General features: G+C 52.5%; 10 protein-coding genes across 10 annotated transcripts; 7 read left to right on the forward strand and 3 right to left on the reverse strand.

Moving 5' to 3' along the window:
* Nucleotides 1-149: 149 nt before the first annotated feature.
* J7T55_009802 (choline dehydrogenase) lies at nt 150-2,297 on the reverse strand (the record flags this gene model as incomplete). Its single annotated transcript, XM_053143755.1, has 2 exons — nt 150-2,130; nt 2,248-2,297. 2 exons carry the CDS (start codon nt 2,295-2,297, stop codon nt 150-152), a joined length of 2,031 nt encoding a protein of 676 aa, XP_052993321.1.
* A 1,692-nt stretch (nt 2,298-3,989) lies between these two features.
* J7T55_009803 (uncharacterized protein) lies at nt 3,990-5,747 on the forward strand (the record flags this gene model as incomplete). Its single annotated transcript, XM_053143756.1, has 6 exons — nt 3,990-4,118; nt 4,213-4,348; nt 4,482-4,703; nt 4,788-4,855; nt 4,911-5,293; nt 5,366-5,747. 6 exons carry the CDS (start codon nt 3,990-3,992, stop codon nt 5,745-5,747), a joined length of 1,320 nt encoding a protein of 439 aa, XP_052993322.1.
* A 1,140-nt stretch (nt 5,748-6,887) lies between these two features.
* Nucleotides 6,888-8,629, forward strand: J7T55_009804 (uncharacterized protein; the record flags this gene model as incomplete). The annotated part of the gene is made up of 5 exons (XM_053143757.1): nt 6,888-7,107; nt 7,198-7,316; nt 7,392-7,422; nt 7,554-8,036; nt 8,121-8,629. The coding sequence occupies 5 exons, from the start codon at nt 6,888-6,890 to the stop codon at nt 8,627-8,629; spliced, it is 1,362 nt and encodes a 453-aa protein (XP_052993323.1).
* Nucleotides 8,630-9,231: 602 nt separating this feature from the next.
* On the forward strand, nt 9,232-10,114 carry J7T55_009805 (uncharacterized protein; the record flags this gene model as incomplete). The annotated part of the gene is made up of 3 exons (XM_053143758.1): nt 9,232-9,606; nt 9,669-9,731; nt 9,827-10,114. 3 exons carry the CDS (start codon nt 9,232-9,234, stop codon nt 10,112-10,114), a joined length of 726 nt encoding a protein of 241 aa, XP_052993324.1.
* Nucleotides 10,115-10,643: 529 nt separating this feature from the next.
* Nucleotides 10,644-11,707, reverse strand: J7T55_009806 (uncharacterized protein; the record flags this gene model as incomplete). The annotated part of the gene is made up of 5 exons (XM_053143759.1): nt 10,644-10,773; nt 10,819-11,048; nt 11,153-11,328; nt 11,484-11,567; nt 11,626-11,707. The coding sequence occupies 5 exons, from the start codon at nt 11,705-11,707 to the stop codon at nt 10,644-10,646; spliced, it is 702 nt and encodes a 233-aa protein (XP_052993325.1).
* A 950-nt stretch (nt 11,708-12,657) lies between these two features.
* Nucleotides 12,658-13,251, forward strand: J7T55_009807 (uncharacterized protein; the record flags this gene model as incomplete). The annotated part of the gene is made up of 1 exon (XM_053143760.1): nt 12,658-13,251. One exon carries the CDS (start codon nt 12,658-12,660, stop codon nt 13,249-13,251), a length of 594 nt encoding a protein of 197 aa, XP_052993326.1.
* A 123-nt stretch (nt 13,252-13,374) lies between these two features.
* Nucleotides 13,375-14,181, reverse strand: J7T55_009808 (uncharacterized protein; the record flags this gene model as incomplete). Its single annotated transcript, XM_053143761.1, has 1 exon — nt 13,375-14,181. The coding sequence occupies one exon, from the start codon at nt 14,179-14,181 to the stop codon at nt 13,375-13,377; it is 807 nt and encodes a 268-aa protein (XP_052993327.1).
* Nucleotides 14,182-16,014: 1,833 nt separating this feature from the next.
* Nucleotides 16,015-16,692, forward strand: J7T55_009809 (uncharacterized protein; the record flags this gene model as incomplete). Its single annotated transcript, XM_053143762.1, has 1 exon — nt 16,015-16,692. One exon carries the CDS (start codon nt 16,015-16,017, stop codon nt 16,690-16,692), a length of 678 nt encoding a protein of 225 aa, XP_052993328.1.
* Nucleotides 16,693-17,911: 1,219 nt separating this feature from the next.
* J7T55_009810 (2og-fe oxygenase) lies at nt 17,912-19,088 on the forward strand (the record flags this gene model as incomplete). Its single annotated transcript, XM_053143763.1, has 2 exons — nt 17,912-18,231; nt 18,296-19,088. 2 exons carry the CDS (start codon nt 17,912-17,914, stop codon nt 19,086-19,088), a joined length of 1,113 nt encoding a protein of 370 aa, XP_052993329.1.
* A 1,860-nt stretch (nt 19,089-20,948) lies between these two features.
* J7T55_009811 (uncharacterized protein) lies at nt 20,949-22,277 on the forward strand (the record flags this gene model as incomplete). Its single annotated transcript, XM_053143764.1, has 1 exon — nt 20,949-22,277. One exon carries the CDS (start codon nt 20,949-20,951, stop codon nt 22,275-22,277), a length of 1,329 nt encoding a protein of 442 aa, XP_052993330.1.
* Between the last annotated feature and the right edge of the window lie 361 nt (nt 22,278-22,638).

Raw genomic sequence — 22,638 nt, forward strand, 5'->3', positions numbered from 1 at the left:
ATAGCCGCAGAAACGGCTTGATATGCAGGCACTTCAGAAACGCACCCTCGATCAAGACTTTAGAGGATTACAAATTATTGTCTATATTTACAACTACTATTACGAGCAATCAACTAACTACCAGGAATCTGCCACTGTGGCTACACATATTAAGCCGCAGCCGCCAAAGCATCCGCAATGATGACATCCGCGGCCTTCTCACTAGCCATGTAGATAGCCAGGACAATGTAGAAACCAGGGATCTTAGGGAAGATGGAAGCGTCCACAACCCGCAGGCCATCGATGCCACGAACCTTGAAGTTCGAGTCCAGGACGGCATTCGCGTCGTCGTCAGCGCCGATGGGGCAAGTGCAGCTAGCGTGGTGACCCCAGGCCTCGTCCTTGGCGAAGGTCTTGAGATCTTCCTCGGACGAGATGTTCTGGGGTGGCCAGACGCGCTCGAAGGAGCCATCCAGAGGGACAAGGTTCTCAAAGGCCTCGATACCGTACTGCATGCCCTCGTAGACGGCCTGCAAGTCCTCCTCGCCGCCGACACCCTCGAACAGGCTGTGGAAGGTGATGTTGGGGGTGTCGCGGGGGTTGGAGCTTGTCAGGTTGACGACGCCGGCGTTATTGCGGCTATGGCCCTTCAGTGTCAACCAGGTCCAGATGCTCAGGTCAGACACGGCGTGCTCCGCGTATCCGGGGAAGTAGCCAGAGAAGTAGGCGGGCACACCGCCCAGGAACAGGTCAGGGTCGCCGTTCTCCGCCACGCTCGAGTGCTTGAAGTAACCGAACGCGATGCCGTTGGTCGTGTAGCCACCCTTCAGGCCGCTAATTCCGCTCTCCCACTGGCTGTAGCACGGGTCCTCGCCGCCCTCGGTGCCGTTGATGTCCAGGAAAGTACACTTCTTGAGCAAGGAGAACTCGCTGGGAGCCTTGCCGACGATGCCGATCTCGTACCGGTCCTGCATGTTGCCGCCGACGCCGGGGAGGTCCTTCACAACAGGGATGTCAAAGGACTCGAGCTCGGACGCGGGGCCAACACCGCTCAGCTTGAGGAGTTGAGGGGTGTTGAAGGCTCCGGCGGCGACAATGACTTCCTTGCTGGCGAAGACTTGTCCGGGAACGCCTCCGTCTTCGGTCCGGCTGGCACGTTGGTCCGCACGGTAGATGCTCTTTCCGTAAAGGTAGTCCACACCGCTCGCTCTGGGCTTGTCGCCAGTCTGATCAAAGTTGATCTTGGTGACGAGCGTGTTGAGGGCCAGGTCGAGCTTGTACTTCTTGGAGCCATCGTCGTTGGTAGCGGTGGCAATGTCGTAGACAAAATCACGCGGGGAGGAACGCGAGTATTCAGGGTCCTTCATGGAGAGGGGGATCTGGTAGATGTCATCGAACTTGTCCCGAGTGGCCAAGTCGGTGTTGACATCCAGAGCCAGGATCTCCAACAGACCAGTGACGGTGCTAATGACCTTGCCGATAATAGATTTACCCATGGTGGTGGCTGCCGCGAGAACGAGAGAAAGCACCTTAAGGTCTTCCACAATCAGAATTGCAGGTGTCGTCTGCGTCTGGAGCCATCCATCGTACCCGTGGGACTCAGCGTCCAGAGCACCGGGGAGGTAGTGGCACTTTTCCAGCTTCTTGTAGTACTCGCGCATGTTGTCAGCACTCCAAGTATCGTCACCAGTGATCTGGGAGATGTATTCCCAGTCGTTGTTCTGCGGCAGGATGGTGACCAGGGCATTGTGCTGCGAGCAACCGCCGAGAGCTCCAACACGTGGGTACAGGATACCCAGCTGCTCGGAGCCCTCAGGTGGGTCAAGGCCGACATAGATATCCCCATCAGATGTTCGGTAGGACATCTTGCTATCCTTCTTCGCCTGGACTGGGTCCGCGTAATGGTTGACAAAGTAGTCCCAAGCAATTGGCTTATACTCGGAGGACAGGACATGCAAGGCCGGCACCTCGACCTGAGGGTCTCGACCATGGTCTTCGCCAGCGTCAATGAGCAGAACGCTGTAGTTGGCCAAGGCTAGCCGAGCAGCGAGGGGTGCACCACCAGGCCCGGAGCCGACAACGACATAGTCGTAGGTGGAGTTGGCCACGGGACCTTCAGCGGTGATAGTCGGGCCGAGAGGCTGGTCAAAACTACACGATGTTTGTTAGTAGCCGTTTAAGAGACTTAGCACCAACAACAGAAATGTGTTCTTAGTACACTGGCAAAGATGCCTTGTAACACACCAAACAAATTTCACTGGAACTTACGCTGCAGACGCAATCCCCAGTAGGGCTGCGATGGGCGCGAGGGACTTCATGATGCCAAGAAAAGCGGGCTTCAAGTGCAACGGAAAGAATCCTTGAAAATCCAGCGACAGAGAATGACCGAGATACTGTAAAACACAACACAATCAAAATGAATGACTAGCCTAAACGGCGATTGGATAATTCGAAAAATGAGTGACAAACGCCGCAAACCTGCTCGTAGATACGACACATGCGTGAGGCCAAGCTGGGGGAACGAGCCCAAAATCTGAGAAGGCTTAAGAGCCAGGATTTTATTTGACCCATCGCGCCTACCGATGGCGATGCCGACATGACTAGTCCCATGCGTCCACTCGATCATCGGGGATGCCATCGCTGACCTCGAATGTCGTCGCCAAGCGATAGACCTCGCGTAGGCAGCCTGGCGGGTCAGGCGAAGTCCACATCGCCCAATTTGATCTCTCCTGACGATCGTACTGAATGTTGGGGTTACACTTATATCTAACTCGTCAAGGATGTAGAGGCTTAAATTATGGGGACGTGTTCCTCTGCAGCTGTGCATTAGGCCAAGAACGTGTAAAAGAAACTGACCTGTCATATGTCGGCGATTGTATGACAGTAAACCTTTCCATTCGGAACCCACTCAATGACCCGACGGGTATTGTCAACACCTTCTGTTACTAAGGAAAATTATTGTGGCATATTATCTGTTAGTCAGTGTGATAAATGTTAGTTGAATTCATGCTGTCAACAGCAAAACTTGGCTTGCTTGGGCACCTGATCTGATGTGTGTTGGTATTGGAGGTGACGAAATACGGCATGTCGTATTCCAGCGATCGATTTAACCTTTCAAGGCACAAGACAGCTGTCAACCAGTGGAGGCTACGCTTGGCAGGGATATTTAACCCCAGATTTGTTCCACATGCGCTAGTCAGTCGATGAGCTGATTCCCTCGTTGCCAGTGGGGCTGGTGTTGGCGAGGCACTGATGTTACCGGGCCGTTGGGAGAGCGTCCCGGCAGAACACACATCCTACCGAACCCCTGCCCCTTGCGCAACGGTTTTTTAAACCCCATTCTTGGCGTTCATGGCAAGAGGGGCGTAATCGTGGTACCCACGTGCGCTATATTGCGCTTCCTCGGGGAAATAGATCTGTCTCCCCTCGCGTGCGTTATCTTAAGGCCAGCGTGCTCAACCACTTTGTGCTGTGGGGGATGAACTTGCATAATTTCATAATTATCCACCATAATGCTCCCCAGCAATACGCGAACTGTCGTGACTCGCCCTGTCGAGACCGCTTTTGGGCGCTGGACTGCGTGTTGAGCTTTCCCTGCTTGCGAATGCTGCCAGGGCTGGGCTCTTAACGAGATACGGAGCTGCCATGACCTACTCCAGTATACTTCAAAATGGCCTGAGACTTTCTCTTTGGCAAGGGCCTTCCAGGTCTGGACCCATCGGGGAAGAGAATCGAAGCAGATCTTCTAGATAAATGAGTCAGTGGGACAGGTCCAACAAGGCATCGGCAGTGGTGTTGCCACTCGGCAGAGGAGCATGCTGCGGGACAATCGTTGACGGGGCCAGGAATAAAAACAGTCGGGCACGCCCTGACTTCTGCGCTCTTCCATTTCGAGAATGCAGCTCGTGAGCAACCCTGGCGGAAGGACTTGTCAGAGATCCCGCAAGCTGCAGACTGCCCAGTGCCCACGTGGAAGACCGCGAACAGCACACCGGATTCGGACAAACATCATGAGGCTCCCATGGCTCCTGACAGCGTTTACCGCCACCCTGATGGCGCATGGCGCCAAAGCAGCAAGCGACGCGGCTGCGGAGGCTGCCGCGCTGGCCATGGCCCAAAAATTATACCCGACATGCGCTGTAAGTTGGATGGATGCTCCCTTTTCGACCCCATGCAAATCCTCTACTAGCGTCGTGATGCTCTTTGCTGATCATCCGCTACGGCCCGTCTTAGCTCGTGTGCCTTGCGAAACTGGTCCCAACCTCCGGCTGTAGTCTCACAGACACTGAGTGTCTTTGCACAGACGTGGAGCTCAACTCTCAACTGTCAGTCTGTGTTCTGCAAGGATGCAACTATGAAGATGCACTCTGTAAGTTATATAGCGTCTGACAGAATCCGATTTTCCCACGTCAAAAGCCTCCAGCGAAGCTACCCCAGACAACCAATATGGAGAACCTGGCAAAATTGCATTCACATCCAGCTGACATTCTCTTTTGTTGCAGTGACGAAGAATGGCTCATCAACAATGTGCGGTGTCCCCGTGCGGGATGAGACAGCGACACCTACAATAGTCGCGGCCGTTGGCTTTGGTCTTGCCACTTTCGTGTACATTCTGCGAATTTGCTCTGCGCTGCCTGCGAATGGGCGTGAGCTCGGCTGGGACGACTGGACTATCACAGCGACCTTGTTGCTCACCATTCCGCCGACGATTTTCGCATTTCTTTGTAAGTGAATCCCTACGCACATCTGTGTTCCTCGTAGAAGGCATCCATGCTTTTTTCCCGTGACACTAATGAATTTCGTAACAGTGTCCGCGAATGGCCTGGGAAAAGACATGTGGACTCTGCCTATGTACAAGATCGAAAACGTTCTGTTTGTGAGTGCGCCGCTGCACCTGATTTGCCTCGACTTCACTGCTGACTGAGTATCAGTACTACTTCATCGGAGAGCTGTTCTACTTTGCAGCACAATCCATGAACAAAATCTCCATACTGATCTTCCTGCTGCGAGTCTTCCAGCACAATGACCTGAACAGGTTCATTTGGGCCACTATGGGCCTCTGTGCAGCCTACGCTGTGTCATTCTTCTTCGCGACATTCTTCCAGTGTTGGCCCATCAACCATGCGTGGATGCAGTTGGAGGAGTGGCATGTGGGCTACTGCAACAATATCCACCTTCAGGGGTGGCTCAGCGCTGCCTTCAACATCCTTATCGATATCATCATCCTGATTCTGCCGCTGTATGAGCTTTACAAGCTGCACGTGAGCCTGCACAAGAAGCTCATGCTCATGATCATGTTCTCATTGGGTATTTTGTGAGTCTTCAGGCCCCTAAAATCCCCCTTTGTTGCCCCCGCGGAAAGTAGGCTAACACTACGAATTTCAAGTGTCACTGTGGCCAGTATCATTCGCCTGCGCACCCTTGTGCTATTCGCCAACTCGACCAACATTACGTATGACTACATGGACGCCGCCTACTGGAGCACAATCGAGCTCTACGCAGGTATTATCACGGCCTCGCTGCCCGCCGTCTACAAGCTGTTCTCCAGCCTCGGCCTCAGCCCAACGTGGTCGAGTGTCAAGAACAAGATGTCTGGCGGCTCGTCCGGTAAGACTCCTGCAAGCTCAGGCGTCGCGTCTTCCGGGATCTCGAAGTCGGATAATAGGCCCAAGCCGCGGCAGATATCCTTGAAACGCGGGGATGAGCCTGAGTTCATCCGCCTGAACGATGTGGAGTCTGGAAAGTCTGGAAAATCCTCCTGGGATTAGGGCTGATCAGGCTGTTTTACCATTCTTGTCCCCCCCATTTTACCTGTAGTTACGTTGAATGCCCTTCTCTGTCATATGTGACAAAATCCTACGAAAAGCCACTTTAAACCTTAATGTCTACTGTGTAGATAACTTTATCAACGATTTAGCCATTTTTGATGATTCTGAGTCCACACAATGCCATCCGTGAAAAGAACCCTAATTCGCTTGGGTGATGGCGTGGCGGTCTCCGCCTACCTGGTCCGTGTAAGACAGCCTTGACTTTGAAATAATCCCTGTTCGGAAGCCTCGCTTGCTCACTTGCGATGAGCAGATGCTTCATTTAGGCCGAGCGGGGGAGAAAAGCGAGAGGTCCAGAGAAGACAGCTTGGCGTGCTAAACTGCCGTGGCGACAACTTCGTCCTCAGAGCGGCCCTCACAAGACTCCTCGCATCTGCCGATACCCATGGCTGTTGATCTTCTATTCAGACTTTCGGGGAGCAATCATGGCAGAGCCTGTTCAACGGGATGGATGGCTCATTTCAATGAAAACAGAAGAGCAGCGCCGAGGCTCGTCTACAGCAGTGCCCCATCGTGAGAGCTTAGTCCGGAAGATCACCCCTTTGCGCGAGTCAATCCCTATCTGCTTTGGTCGATCACTACACTGCTGGTGAGTAGCGAGAAATCAAAAGAGGTCGATCGCAACTGCGGCCCACACCAATGACAGTCCGACAGGTGGGGCTGGCGACCTGAATTAGTATTGCGATTCCCTCGCCAAACCCACACGCTTTCCAGCCGCGGGCAAAGCGAGACGGCACTTACCAGCCAACAACCTCGGAATATACGGACAAGCCTATTCCTCGGCCTGAACATGCAGCCCCCATCCCTTTTTCTTCTCCTGCGTAATCCTTTCACGTTTATTGGGTCATTGACGGATGGAATCTGGAGGCATTGAAAGGGAAGCGTCGTGTAGCTTAGATTTCACGTTCATTCGAGCTCTTCTTCAAACGCCGCTGTAATGAATTGAGTTGATTTTCATCCACTCTCACGCTCTTTTACTGTTTCAGTCGCTTGATGCTATACACACTCTTTATTGCCTAACTCTTGTCACTCTTTTATATCTTTTGCCTGATTGTTCAGATTTACCACACAACTGTCGCCATGTTCATCCGTTCGCGCGCTGTTCAGGCATGCGTTGTTGCTGCATCTGTCCTGTCCCCAGCTGTAGACGCGTTTCCCACAGCCGAGAACTTTGCCAAGCTCATCCGCTACAACCCGGGGCTTGATGATGCCTCAGCCCACTTTGCGAAGGTACAAGAGGAACTGGTTAAGCTGAGAGAGAAACGGCTCCTCTTTGATCCGTTGACAGATCCAATTGATAGTACGTACATGCCAGTGATTCGTCACTTTTGGAAAGAGTGCCCCCGAATTGCCTTGGTGGTTAAGTGAGCTGACTTATATGCCTCCACAGTCACCGGAGACCATGCCTTCGTGGCTCCAGACTTTGACAGCGGTGATCAGCGGGGACCTTGCCCTGGGCTGAACGCTCTGGCTAACCATGGCTACATACCTCATGATGGTGTTGTTGGAGTATGTCATGCATATTTGTTCTTTTTATGCTGCAACACGGACCAGGATTCATATACTGACTGTATACAACTATAGTTTGTGGATCTTATCGACGCCTTGAACACCGGTAAGCTGAGCACCATTGAATTGAAGCCCAAGTGAGCCCGGTCTTGCCCATGAGCATGGGCATGATAATAGAGGGACACATTTAGCTTGTAAAAATCCTGAGCTCATCATATGCTAACAAACTGTCTTCAGTCTTTGGCATGGGCATCGAATTGGCCACCGTCCTGGCCATCATGGGCACCGTTGGTGTCGGCAATCCAATCTCGCTCGACCCAGGCTTCTCCATCGGTGGTGCGCCCCCAGACGACAGTCTCTTCTCGTCCAACATCCTCGGCAACTTGCTCGGCCTGATGGGCAAGCCTCGCGGCCTCGTCGGTAGCCACAACTGGATCGAGGGTGACTCGTCCAACACTCGCGACGACCTGTACGTCACTGGTGATGCGTCCACCATGAACATGACGCTCTTCATGATGGCTTACAACGGCGCCGAGGGCGACGTCATCACGATGGAGGACATTGGCAACCGTGCAGCGGAGCGATTCCAGGAGAGCATCGAGATCAACCCGTACTTTTACTACGGACCGTACACTGGCCTTATTGCACGAAATGCCGGGTACGCCTTTTCTGGCCGGATCTTGAGTAACCACTCGACCGAGTTTCCGGGCGGACAACTGAGTAAGTGCACCCGAGACGTCACTGGTCATCTTCTCCCACGGCCAAGCGAGACATACGAAACGGATACTGACCGTACCTTCACAGCCAAGGATGTCTTCAAGTCCTTCTTCGCCGTGACCGAAGACGACAACGGAGAGCTAGTCTACAACAAGGGCTGGGAGCGAATCCCAGAGAACTGGTACCGTACACCGGTCGACTACGGCTTGGTGGCACTGAACCTCGACCTCGTGTCCTGGGTGCTGCAGCACCCGGAGCTCGGCAGCGTGGGCGGAAACATGGGCAAGGTCAACTCGTTCGCCGGTATCGACCTGCACGATGTCACGGGCGGCGTGCTCAACGCCACCAGTCTGCTCGAGGGCAACAACCTGTTCTGCTTCGCGCTCGAGATCGTCAAGACGTTTGCGCCCAACGCGCTCGCGCCCATCTTCAAGACGCTCGAGGCGCCGCTCAAGCTCCTCAACGACGCCGTTGTCGGACCTCTGCTTGATATTGGGTGCCCGGCTTTCCAGGACCTGACTATGGGCGGGGACGATCTGTTTTCTGGCCTGTCTGGGAAGTTCCCAGGTGCGAACAAGAGTGGCTCTGCGTTGTAGACAGTTTGTGCTTCATAATACAAGGATTATGTTCCGATCGCGATACACGGCATCGTTATCCTTTAACAATTGATGGTCACCTCCTCTTCCGCACAATAGCATGTTGTCCTGAATCTTTGCCGTTCACGCCATAGACTGAGCTTGAAAGAAGTTGTATATAATTCGCATCAATTTATACATCTATTTGATGAGAGCATCGGCGAATCGATATCTCACATCGGAGAGGCTGGTCTTAACAGTCTGATAGCCTCCGGTCTCTAGGGATTGGTCGAAATGAATTGATCGCCCAGCGGAACGTACCAGCCAGCAAGCGAAAGCATTCCCTGCAGGTTCTGTAGCATTGTACACAAAATCAGCTCGTATAACGACGCGGTCACATGCACGGAAAACGCAATGCTATCTTTCCACTTCTTGGGATCGAGCCATATGGCGCGATGCTACAGACTAAAAGCCAATTTGTCCGCGCTGTTGCCGGTGATAACCCCTCCTTATTGCCGCCAAAATGATCTTGCGAACTGCAAAATCTCCACCTCCACCTCCCACCCGCCAGCCAGCAAGCGAAACTCCCGCTCAGAAGCCCGCCCACTGCTGACTTCGCCAAAATGGGTTCAAAGCAGGCACCAAGGATCTTGCTGCTTAAAAATTACCCATCTACGTCGCCCGTAGACCATGCAATGACCGAGTCTTTCCGGAGCAATATCAAAGCATTCCTGCCCGAAGCCCAGCTCGATGTTTGTGGTATTGCGAACGGCGAGACCATCCCGGATCCATCATCCTACGAGCTAGTGATTCTGAGCGGCGGCTATGTGAATCTCCTGGAGGACGAGCAGCCGAAGTGGGTGCTGGACGTGCTCGAGATGATACGCCAGATCGCCGGGGGCAACTTACAGACGAAGTTGCTCGGGATCTGCTGGGGCCACCAGGCGATCCATCGTGCCCTCGGGGGGAGGCTAGCCTGGGTTGGGGAGAAGCATCGTGTAAGCTACCTCGCACTACACGGGGGAATTTTGAAAGTTGGTATCTGATCAATTCCATGTAGAATGGCGTTCAAGACATCCAACTGTCTCCCGCGGGCCAGAAATTCTTCCATCGCAATAGTCTGGTAGGTTGTCACACCTGGGCAAGGCTGCAACTGTATCTTATTGCTCGACCCCACATTGTAATTTGATGGTTTCATTCACACTGACATCTCATCAGCTGCTACACAAATACCACATCAGATACGTGCCAGAGTTGGCTCCTGATTTCACGACGTTGTCCGAGGACAGCGAGATCACACTGGCGTCATTAGGGAAGATTCTCACATTCCAAGGCCAGCCAGAGCTGACTTGCGAGATCTCGAAGACATTGATAGAGAAGGCCGGTGGCACGTACGAGCGACGAGATAGGTCTAAATTGAGTCGCGATGGTGTTGTGCTCGACGACATTTCCACGCCGCATGACGGAAGCGAGGTGTGGGGTGAGATCTTGCGGTGGGCTGTCTAAATCATCGAGGATGAGTGACGCTTGTCACACAACAATACCCGTCGCGCCATCCACCACAAGACAGAATGATTTAGCAAGACAATTTCTTCTCACCGTCTTTTGATAAGAGAGAGGCACAAAATAAAAAAGCCCCAACCGCCAACCACGTGAATGAGACCTAGATGTTAGTAGAGCGTGCCACTGCGGAAGAACAAGCTTCCAGGTATAGGCACTGAATTGTCCGCACGGACGGGCCTATAACTGGAACAGAGTGGCTGTAGCAGCGCGTGGGAACTGAACCCCGACCGTCACAAATATAATCAGCAGATCATACTGTTGGGCCCAGTGCGCTGCTTCTAGTTCTTTGAAAGGAATGAATTGATGTAGGGACATCGTATGGGTAGGTGGCTTGTGGCCAAGGCATCGGTCAGGTGAAGTGCGATTTCAGCCGGCGTTGACTTCCCCATCAAGTGCCGTCCACCTTGGTCCAAGGCAGCCCACCTCGTGACTCAGCTCGGGTCCCGTTTGCCTCGTGCAGCTCCTTCGCCTACTAGGCCCCGCGCAGCTCTTTCTCGGACAGCGGCGACCCAAGGTCCTTAGACAGCCAGGGCAGATGGGCGTAAGAGTAGGCCTTGGCGATGGGCTTGTAGGGAGCGAGGAACGTGAGCTGCTGGTAGAACCTCGCGAAACAAGCATCCGGGACCGCTGGGCTCTACAGCTCCCACAGCTTCTGGATGCTCAGGCGGAGGTAGTGATCACCAAAGCCGTATCGATCGATGCGCTTGCGCGTCTCAAGGAGGTCGTTCAGCGCGTTGCCCATCCAGTTTCGGACCCCTCTCGCCGCTTGTGCTTCGCCTCGCACAACGTGCTGAGATCGTCTGCGCGGTCCTTGTCTTCCTCTTTGACCTTTTCTCTGTTGCCCCGTTTCCCCTTCAAGTTCGCGTTGACCGCGGCCCTATCTGGGTTAGTCTCGATGTTCTTGTTCCTGTCGAGCCGGACGCGGATGAGTTCCGGCATCAGCGAGTCCATGTGGCGAAGTACAGGCTACGTGCTGCGTACCCCAACGCTTCGAGGTTTCGATCGACAACCCTCGTATGATTGCTCCTCAAAATCCAGCAAAAGATTGAGGTCGTGTGTGGGAGAGGAAGCGACAATGCCTTTTGCGAGCGGCAGGAAGAGCGCAATTGCTTGGGCCGTGTCATCGGAGGTCTGGGCTGAGGGCGCTAGTTGGATGTCTTGGTAGACAGAACAAGGGCATGGTGAGGCGCGCGTACCACTCCCCCCCTTCCCTGAAATTCTTTGTCATGGCGTTCTAAGTTTTGTCGATGGAATCGGAGTCCCTTCGTCCTGAGCTGGAACGGGCTTGGTGGCCTGTGGCCTGGCTCGCGACTTGCGCTTTGGTCGGGCTTGGTCGGCGCCGGGGTCTCTTGGACATCATCGACGCTCCACTCCTGCTCTGACCGTAACTCAGACGCTTAAGAGACACATATGGGGTCTAAACCGCCAGTATCGGAGTCTGAGGTCCTCGGGACCTTTGCTGTTGGGTGATGGGTCGCGTTGAGATCCTCTCTCTCGGGCGGCGAGCGGTCGGTTCCGTGTTGGGTCAAGGGCCATATCTGAGACATGGAAGGTCTTTCAGAGGAGTTTTACCTGCGCTGGCAGTCTCGAAAGCGCAAAGTGCAAATGTAAGAGCCAAAAGCCATTCTATCGACTTGGTGGTTGTGAGCTTTGGGGCGCGTCGTTATCCGGCTCCGAAATTCTCGACCCCTGGAAGACCTAGGCCCACCAAGGGCCTTCTACCCTAAACCTGCTTCCCATTAGCTGTGGCTATCAGAACCCTGAGGGGTCTATCCATATCAGAACAGTAGACTGTAGGACTAAATACTTAAATGGCAGAAATTGAGAAGAAAGTCCTCGGAAATTTAGTCCTCACAAGGTTTCACGGGAGCTAAGGAATTTTCCCAGCTGATTGAGAGAATGTGCTTCTTAATCGGCCATCGGAACACAAAGCGACGAGCGATGCTTCATTCTACCACAGCTGCCACAGCTAATGCAGAAAAGTCCGGATCTCTATTATCCTCACGTGTCCGTTGGTTCTGACAGCAGTCAAAGTCGAGCGTTGTCATCATAGTACATGGGAAATTGATCATGAGGATCTCGGAAGTGATAGAAGGCTCGTGGTGCAAAATTTCACAACAATGGCTTCTGGCTACATCCTATATTGTAATGCCTCTAAAGCGGTCCGTGCTACTGCTTTCATTATTGACCATGTCTCAACGCCATACTAACAGCCTCGTAGGTCCTAAGCGGTACCTATCTAGGTAACGTTGGCCCTGCTTTACTGGCCAGGTTCTCAGGTATCCACCCACCCTTTGGCTGAAAAAAAAACCCGCCGCATCTCCAAGGCATCCATCATCTACCCAGCTTTCCTGAACACCTTTTCCAGCACCCAACACTCACTGCCTGCACAAATATCGCGACTACTGAAAGTTTGTCAACTACCGAATCTCGAGCTGCTTATCGTTTCAGAGCTCATCCGAGCAGCGAAAGTTTCCTAGGAAAACATGGAACCTCCAGAATCACCGAAACTGCATGCTGGGCCGCAGGATAACAGCCAGGCAAGAGCAGCCAGCCATTCATCTCAAAACTCGACGCCTTCGCTAATGCAGCAGAAGTTTATGGCTGCGGATGTAGCCGAAGAAGAATCAAAAGCAGATTGGAACCGGCGCGCGGCTGCTATCCAAGAGGGCATAAAGGAGGAACGCGAGCGCAAGGAGTTATACTTCTTCTATGGCTCTCTTATGGATCCAACGCAGCTGCAACGTGTTCTCAACCTCAAGAACCGACCGAGGAGTCTGGTACCGGCCGAGATCGTTGGGTATCATATTCAGATGTGGGGACCGTACCCAGCGCTGATCGATGGACCCCCCGGAAATGTGGTTAAGGGCATAGCATATGAGATTGAGGGTGAAGAAGCTAAAAACAAGTTGGCTGATTATGAGACGGGCAATTATAAAGAGCACAGATGCACTATACGTCTCAAGGGAGGGGCTCAGGTATCTGGCATAACTTTCGAGTGGTCTGGAGATATGGATGATTTGAAAGACGCCAGCTTTGATCTGAAAGACTGGCAAATGACGCATTTGTTGGATGAATAAGTCATAAGTTCTTATTGCAGCATTTATAACTATTTTATCAGATGTTCAACCGTCCAGCGGTTGGGTTAGATAGGGACCCTATATAGGTGGCGATAAATCACCTGCCTCTTTTGTTTGATAGCCTCATCTCCGACCGCCATTGCCCCTGCCATTTGCAGCATTTGCAGCAGCCTTCCTTGCTGCAGCCTCAGCCGCCAACTTTTCACTCAACTTCCTCAACATGAGATTCTTCTTCTGATCTTCCTTAACCTTGGTCTCTAGTTCAGCAGTGCTGGGTATCTCCGGCGTGACCAGGGCAGCGGCACCAGTTTTGTTGCTGAAGACCGCATTGAGATAACGCACGTCACTCACGCCATCCACCAGGCCGTTGGACGTAAACTCTTTGAGGCCTTCAACTGTCCCTGGATACTTTGTACAGTCGACATCGGCTCTTCGTGCGGCTAGCACGAAAGCGATAGCCAATTCCACCCAAGCCAGGCAGCCCCTTTGGCTGGTCATGGCCGCCGGCTGCCGCCACTCTATAGTACCGGTCTTCAGATGATCCTGATCCAGGTTCATGAAGTTCCAAGCGAAATACCTGTTGCCCTCGTTCATGAGCATGACCAAATCCTCGATGCTCTTGCAAGCTTGGATGAGCTTAATACAGTCAGCCACAGTCTTACCCATGAACTTTTTGACATTGTTACTGTGGGTTTTAGCCCAATAACTCCCATTCCGGTGAGGTGGGAGCAAGGCAGCCATTGCGCGTTCGAAGCGAATGATTGCTTTGCATATGCCCTTGAGCTCTGGCAGGCTCCAATATTGGCCGTAAGGAGAGATGTGGACGTGGAAGCCACAGCTTTGATTTCCCCGGAAAGTGCAGAGGGTGGACAGCCCGTTGAATAGACCACTGATCTCATCACGCCACTCATTTGAGGCGCGAAAAGTCATGATAGGCGAAACAAGTTCAATCGGATCTGGTGGCAAATCAGTTCGCGACTCCCAGGCGGTGTGGTTCAGGGAAAGTCGAATCAGTCATCTAAGGATGCGAGGATTCCACGCGAACATCTCTTATCGTTTTGGTAACATAATTAGAGGATTTGGGCATGGAGTATGAAACAGAACACTTACATGAACCCGGCTTACGTCCCCTGATGGTTGAATCTCCGGTCAAGATCCAACTCCTATACATAGGACCCTGGTAGGGGAGGTCTTCGAAGTTCGGGTGAAGAAGTGAGCGACTGCGCCTTTCCTCTGGCAGTCTTCCGTACGAGTCGCAGACAAACTTGGAAACCTCTAAAGTCTTCGACCACGGTTCGTTTGCAGGTGGGGCCGGAGCATGGATTAGAGACATAAGTGTCTCTATTTCGCAGCCGACCCTCAGCTCATTGCCTTCTACCTGCAACTTCGATGAACTGGCCATGTCGATATAATCTACTGTGGACTTCTGGGTGTAGTTTGCGAGTATCTGGGTTTTGAGAACAGATGTGTTACAGATAATGAATCGTGAGACAAGAGATAATGTCAATGTTGAAAAGAAAAGAAAGAAAAAGGACAATACTGAAAAAGGTTCTTTACTGTTTGATATTCGAGGAGCTTGAATGCTTGAGTGGTTTGAGCTTAAGTAATTAATGTTGATGAAGTCTAAGTACCAGGAAATATCTCTCAGATCTGAATTGGGCATGCCTTCTTATATCACGACCGTACTCACCAGAGTCTGACTTCAGAAGGCTCCTTCGTCCAGATGAAATCCCACTGCGGCGCGGAAGTGAGGCGATTCTACGCCATAAGGCTGCATGTGTCGAGGCCAAGTTCAGGAGTCGACCCGATGGCGTGAACCATGGCCAACCGCCGCAGCACTGCCAGGCGCGCGGCTGGCCATGTCTTCTTCGAAAAGATTTTCTAACTTGAGGATTTCAAAACATATTTATTGATGCTGGATGCTAAAATTATACATTGCTTTGCCACTGGTAGACGTACTCAGCAAGGCAACTGACCACCGGCCCAGCACTGCATTGCAGACTCGGTTGCGTGATACGTCTTCATTCAGCGGATGCACATGGTCTTGAGATGTGGATCGCAGTGTATATACCTATGGTGGCGCGATGATAGGTGACTGCCAATATGCATGTTGGTGATTCAAAGTCTTATAAATAGGTACATTCAACAAGGATACGGCGGAATACAGCTGAATGAGTGCCAAGAAGGTTTTGAGGTCTGGACCACTGCCCAATTCCAATTGGGTAGACACGCGCCAGGTTTCTAGACTTGGAGCAGAGTAATCTGTACCTCTAGGCTTTGATTTAGATTGAAAACAACATAGAGCTATGTAAGATTTGTCACAGAGACAATCGACCTAGCAACTGGGAACATGTCGGCACCCATTCAGCTATGTTTCGCGGCGGCTGGAGATGCTGGGCCTGGTAGTGGATACACACAAAAATAGTTAGCAGTAACCCGAACACTTGGCCCCAGTACCGGCCACCAACACACCAGACCAACTAGTAAGACCCCTCAGTGGCCCGCTGACTAACCCTCACGCTAGTGGCTCGGCAGAGCCAGGAAATGGAGTACCGCCTGGTTGTATCGACCTGCCTGTCGGTCTAATTCCATAAATTCCACAACTCCCATCAGCAGCAGCAAACGCACAGAACTTGCTTCAGTGGCCCAACTTCCAAATCGAGAGCAACCAAAAATCAGCCAGGACCATTCGGGACGCTTATAACAATTCTCTGACACGGATCAAAGGCAGCTTTTCCTGACTGTCTCTCTATTCTCAACACAATGGAACCCGACAAGCACTTGCCCCGGGCTGATCGTGGCACAGACGTTCCGAATCAAGGTGATGAGAATCCAGCCATCCCGACAGAAGCACCTCCAAAAGAATCCGAACCCCCCAAAGAAGAGTTGCGCGGCTTTGCTGCGTCGTACGCGGCCTTTCTCAAGGACCAACGTGAGAACCCGGACCGCGACATCCTGGCCGAGGACGTACGTCAGAGTGAAGAGCGCCAGGCCGTCAAGATCAAACAACGCGAGAGAAATGAGACCTATTTCTTCTACGGAACCCTGATGGATCCAGGCATCGCCCAAAAGATCCTCAGCTTGGAAGCACCACCTGTTATGAGACCAGCAGTCCTCAGAAATCGCGGGCACCTCAAGATGTGGGGTCCCTTCCCTGTGTTCGTTGCCGACGAGGACCCAAGGGTTGACGTGAAAGGGATGGCATGCGAGATTGAGGGAGCTGCGAGGAAGGACCGGCTTATGGCGTACGAGGGCGAAAAGTATGTTGAGAGACTGTGTCTGATCCATTTCCTCAGCGAGGATGGTAGCACGGTCACTGATGAGAGCGTTTTCGGCGTGGTGTTCGCATGGATTGGTGATGACGACGAATTGGATGATGGTACATTCGATCTGGAGGCGTACAAAGCGGCCAAGGCAGAACTGGAGGCTGCTGAGAAGTAGTCACAATTCCTTCATACCCTACACTGTCTAGCAGCCTGGCTGCTGTAAGTGAACCCGTTTCACAGTGCTTGGATGATGGATGGGACACGAGAAAAAAGGTGCAAAGGTACTCCAAGCCCGTTAATGCGGCCATTTCCGGGTGCCTTTTTCTTCAGTGGCCTAGCTATCAGACAACACACCTAAAACCCTCTCACAACTCCCAATATTGTAACCAAAAGCCAATTTTTGTGTCATGGTAAAGGCCGGCGAAAGTGTTCGCAAGCTTGCAACCAGACGGTGGAAGTGTACGTTTGAGATAAATTAATTCGCTTCATACTCTAGGCTCAAGCCAAATCTTTCCCAGACCATGAGCTAGTCTCTGAGATACTTGTGTGGCTACACAGTTGCTCTTGTCGCTCGTGGCAATGCGACCGGTAAAGCAGCGTAGTCGAGCCAACAAGAGGCTTGTGTCATCGAGCCAATAAACCTGTAGCAAGGACAGCAGACATGGCTCATGACGGAAGGGGAAATGCTCCGACCAGGTCATCTTTCAGAAAAGGAAACTCCGAATCATTTCGCGAGACGAGGAGATTTGATCTTCCAAGCCACTTGAGGCAAAATCAATACCATGGTTAAAACCACTGCGCGCATCAAATCTCCAGTGGCTGGCCAATGCCGTCAGTCGAGCCCGAATTCCTCAGCTCGGAACACGACTGACGCCGTCCAATGCCGACTATGTATCACATGCTCCAAGAGGGTTACTACATTACGCTCCGCAGCTTCATCAGACATTAGGAAACAATTGATGTTTGGTGCGAGTGACTGCTCATTGGCAAGCACTAACCTGAAGGTTTCCGATATTACTCGATTAGGCAACGGAAGTGAGAAAATGACGGCGGGACGGCTGCCATCTCGGCCTCGGGCTCGCGCCTGTCTCCTCGAATTTAGGGGGCCGGAAGACGATAGCGGCATTGAGGTGTCAAGTCTGGGGCGTAAATCCGGGGTACTGGCTCGGCAACATTCCCCGCATTCGGGGGCGTATGCGCCAGCGCATGTGTAACTGCGGGACGGCGCCGTTAGACTTCTGACAGCGGCCTATATATATCACTGGCAACGACATGTGCATTTGCCATTTTTGCCTTCTCACTGATACACCAAAGCACCATCATCCTCTTGTGTCACTGACGCGCGATATCTCGAGAGACTATACAAGAAACGACCCCAAGCCGCACACCCAAAAATGGCCACGAACGGCACGAACGGAGCACATGCCAACGGCACACTGTTCACCCCCTCAAAATACCCCCCTTTCCCCAAGGATGTCCCCAGTGTGAAGCTAGAAACATTCTCCCTCGCCCAGCTAGAGAAAGGCGACAAGGTGCTCGAAGACAAAATATTCGAGACATGCAAGGAGCGCGGCTTTTTCTACCTCGACCTGAACGGAAGTCAGGTCGACTCCATGGGGCAGGACTGTGACGACATTGCCAGGCTGGCAGAGAAAGTGTTCAAGCTACCGCAGGAGGTCAAGGACCAGTATGCAGTTACGGATAATATTTTTGGGTAGGTTTCATGTCCCACATCATCTTCACCACTGCCGCCAACACGAGAGCTAACGGTCGTCCAGATTCAAGAGGGTTGGAGCAACCAAGACCGACGCAAAAGGAACACCCGACACCGCCGGCTTCTTGAACATCGCAAAGGACCGCATCCTTGAGAACACAGACCGGTGGGAGTACCCACAATTAGTTCTGGACCACAAGCCCCTCCTGGCGCGGTACATGCGCAACGCCCACGGCACAGGCCTGAAGGTCCTCTCCATCCTCGCCGCCCGGCTCGGCCTGCCCGCCGACGGGTTCGACAAGTACCACCGGCTGACGGAGGAGTCGGGCGACCACGTGCGCATGACGCACGGCCCGCCGCGCAAGTCGGCCGAGCTGCCCGAGATCCAGACGCCCGGCCACACCGACTTCGGCACCATCACCATACTCTTCAATTGGCTCGGCGGCCTGCAGGTGTGGTCCGACCCGTCGCGCGGCTACTTCGGCAACGTCGTCGACCCGGAGAGCACGGCTGGCCCGGGCGGCAGTGAGCAGGGCGAGGCGCCCCGGTGGCTGTGGGTCCAGCCGCCGCCGCCGAACCACGCCATCGTCAACCTGGGCGACGCGGCTGTCAAGTGGACGGGCGGGGTGCTGTGCTCTGGTAGGCATCGGGTCGTGCCTGCTCCGGGTGAGCAAGGGAAGTTCGACCGGTACAGCATTGTCTACTTTGTTCGGCCAGAGGATAGTGCGGTTTTGAAGAGGCTGCAGGCGCCCGGTATCCCGAAGCTGGAGCCGGGGGAGAAGGAGGAGGAGATCACGGCCAAGGAATGGATCCTCCAGCAAGCCAGGGGACTGGGGCAGCAGCTTGCTACAAATTGAGATGAATTCATGGTTTGATGACGATATCTGGGAATCAGAATGTATGAAGCCTACAAGCGTGTATTTTGTGTCGGAATGCGTGGAACTATTCATGTAAACAGTATCACTCGTTCGATGCAGGAACAATGACAATAGTTTGCACCCATCAGCATTTGCGTCTTGTGTTCTCAGTCGTGTAGTACTATTATTTCATGTTCTCAGAAAATTGAGGCCCTCTAGACCCCCGGAGCTCGGTCCTGCAATGCAAAGTGTCCTGGAAAGCAAGCACACACTCTTCTTATCGTGCGATTCGGCAGATTTGACATATAGCCAGGGAGGACATAATGCGCAGAATATAGAAGGCAGCTAAATCTATGTGAGGGAAAAGGAAAAAGGCGGTTTCAAATGGCCTGATGACTCAGATCATTTAAGTTGGTTGAACAAGTCCGCCATTATAATTATTTTGAGTTCAGCCTGGAGATAGTTAATTTGTCCCAACGAGAATAAATAAGACATGTCACTTCTATTTTTCTGTCATCTTGGCTGGCCTTTAAGGTACCAAGATCTGAAGACTATGTTGTCACAACCACGCTCTCTTATATAATGCCCGAAAGACGACCCAGTGAACTCTGGACGCCTATATCGGATCAAGGTTGCCGTTCCTGGCAAGCTCCCACGATACCTGTGGACCCTGTTAGGAGGTGTTTTAGGTAATACTTAGAGAAAATAGCGCCCTGCGCTTGTAGCTCTTGCGCTTATACCTAATAACTGCTGAATTTTAAACTTTTTACTATTAAGCAATTTATCCTTATATAATAAATTATTAATAATTAGTAAGGCGCAATATATAACTTATAATATGGTCTACTTCTTTTTCTGCGGCTCTACAACGAGGGATGGATGCGCTGAAGCACTCTGCCCACCCTCACGCTTCTCATTCTTCTGGGGACAGTCAGGGACCAGGCTCGCTCTGGCTGTAATAAATCGGCCTGTCAGGAGTATAGCCTGCAGGAACTCACGATGGGCCGAGAATGCTACCGCTCCGTTCAAGTCATTAAACCGCTTCTTTTGTTGGATAATGATATGCCACAGGTGTAACATCAATTAAAGCGGTTGATCAACCCTGTCAAACCATGATCTTTTGCGCCGCAGGAGGCTGCGAACGGCTTTGGAAACATCCTTAGTTGCCATAAGGAAGACTGGATCTTTGATCCCAGTTATATCCTCTGAGGTGAGTATGTTTCGCTCTGCCATACATGGACCAATTTCAAGATCGCTTCGGTAACGCCAAAACCGGATGCACCGGATCAGCTCGACTGCTTGGTCCTGGGAAGCTACAGCTAACATGTTTGAGGCTTGAGATTGTTTTTGAGGTCAGTTTTCAGAGATAGTGTAATATGGTTTCGGAGACTGGGAAGTATTGGGAAAGACTTGATACTTATAGTCGCTGGAAGCATAAGCGGCCCGCAAGACCAGCCCAGACTTCCTTATTCCAGTTTTTAAATTCCTAGATTCAAACCACACTGCTTGAAACCCCAATCCAAGGCCATCCCAATTTTGCAAACAAGAGCTTTCAAATAAAAATACAGAGAATTCGCTATGAGTCTTCTCATTAGCTGTGGTCTAGCATCAGTCACATCGCGGGCCCTGCCCGTTACAGTATGAGATAGGTAAGATAAGAGCGGATAGGATTAGATGGGATAGGATCAGATAACCGAGTTAGAGAGTTAGGGTGCAGGAGTCGTAAGAGATGCGGGCACGTGGCGGGGTAGCGATATCAGCTAACTTAGTGGAGCACAGGTGACGGCGCTTGCACGCCGTGAATACCAATGACGAACAATGTGTTAAAACGACTGGACCTTCTCGAGACAAGACTGCACTATGCCTACTTCGGGCGGCAAATCATGGACGGCAAACATTGCCAACGATGAGACGAGCATTGCGGCGGCCTCACTTTTGCGTCTGCTTGGCGGCGTTGCAGTTGCTACCAATGCAGATAATGAAAATGTTCAACCGCTAGCCCAGTGGCTACGACACTATTCAACATCGGCCCATGATTTCGCTCTCCCCATTGGCAAATGGTGGACGGCATTTACATTCAGCTCCGAGAACAACAAACCAGGTATCCACCAGCTTGCCCAAGTTACTCTAGCAGTTGCGTTGCTTCAAGAAAAGGCACGGCGCGGACTGGAGGTAGATGCAGCGAGCCTCGATATCATCTGGGGCCTGATCCACGAAGCGATAGTCGGTGCGCAAGAAACCAAGCTTCAGTTCCTCGTTTCCCGGAATGCCCAGGGGTTTCTGGCTGTCCCGCTCTGCAGTCTGATCCAAGAGGGACGCATCGAGGAACTATGGCGGCTGCACACCTGGCTGCCTGATGGGCAACGGGGCGACCCTGAAGTTCGTATTCACGCCCACCAGCCATTCGGACAGAGTTGGTCATTACTTGGATCTGGCACGAACTGTGAATTCAAAGTGGACAGCCCTGATGATGCCTCATTGACCACCCATGCAGCTTATGAATGTTGCTATACCTATACCGGCGAACATGACTCGCGAACCGGGCCAGGATTTCTTCAAATGAGGTCAACCATCAGAAGCACTGGAAGACTCGTGAGAGTAACTCCGGTCAGCCGTGAACTGCACACGCGTGACATGAGTTACAGCGTTCCGGCGGGTGCGTACCACCAATCAACTGTATCCGGCAGCAGGATGCATGCCACGCTCTTCGTTTTCGATGCGCACCGCGGCTACGACGATAACGCTGCCGTCCTTGGTCCGAAGGATGGTAATGGCCTGGCAGAATCAGGAGACGCGGACGGTATCACGCCCCAAGCTCTGGCGCGAACTGTGGACGCAGTTCGAGATTGGGAGAAAGAGCAAGAAGTCATGCTTGGAGGGAATGATGAGCATCCTACTGTGATTGGGTATTATAGGTTCTTCTGTGGTTCAGGACTCCTGCAGGCTGGGCGACGAGAAGACGCGTTGCAGTACTTCAATCCCCCCAAGGGAGGCACACCTGCGCACGCGTTCGCTCGGGAGCCCTCTCAGCAGCACCGTGCATACATCAAGACGCTCATTGAAGCAGGAGCTGACTTGGGCCTAGTGGATGAAGCTGGCTTCACGGCATTGGACTATGCCGTGCAAAACGGAGATGCTGAGACGGAGGCACTCCTCTGTGGCCAGCCGTCGGCAAAAGCGCGAGCGTAGAAGCAGGGAAGGTGTAAGGGTTGTTGAATACAAGCAGAGTGAATAGGTATACACAGCGGCCGAGCAGCGAAGTAGTAGCGTAGAAGCAGAATATTCGCAGAGGTAGATACAACTGAACTTGCCCTCCTCTCTCCTTTTTCCTCGGCCATCAAGTTTCCCCCCGCCTTTTATAGGCGAAGCCCTTACTGCCTCGCTGTTTTCGTTGCGCATTCGCTGCTCCTTTGAAGCGCGCGACGAGAGCCCTCGGCGAGGTTCCGTCGGCAAAGTTCCGTCGCGGAGCCGCAATACTGGGACTTCCGCCAAAGTGACACAAGACACCCTGACAGAAGGTAGCGTAGTATATTATACTCACGAATGGTAT

Source organism: Diaporthe amygdali, assembly GCF_026229845.1.
Source record: "Diaporthe amygdali strain CAA958 chromosome Unknown NODE_15_length_991109_cov_64_707514, whole genome shotgun sequence".
NCBI classification, from domain to species: domain Eukaryota; kingdom Fungi; phylum Ascomycota; class Sordariomycetes; order Diaporthales; family Diaporthaceae; genus Diaporthe; species Diaporthe amygdali.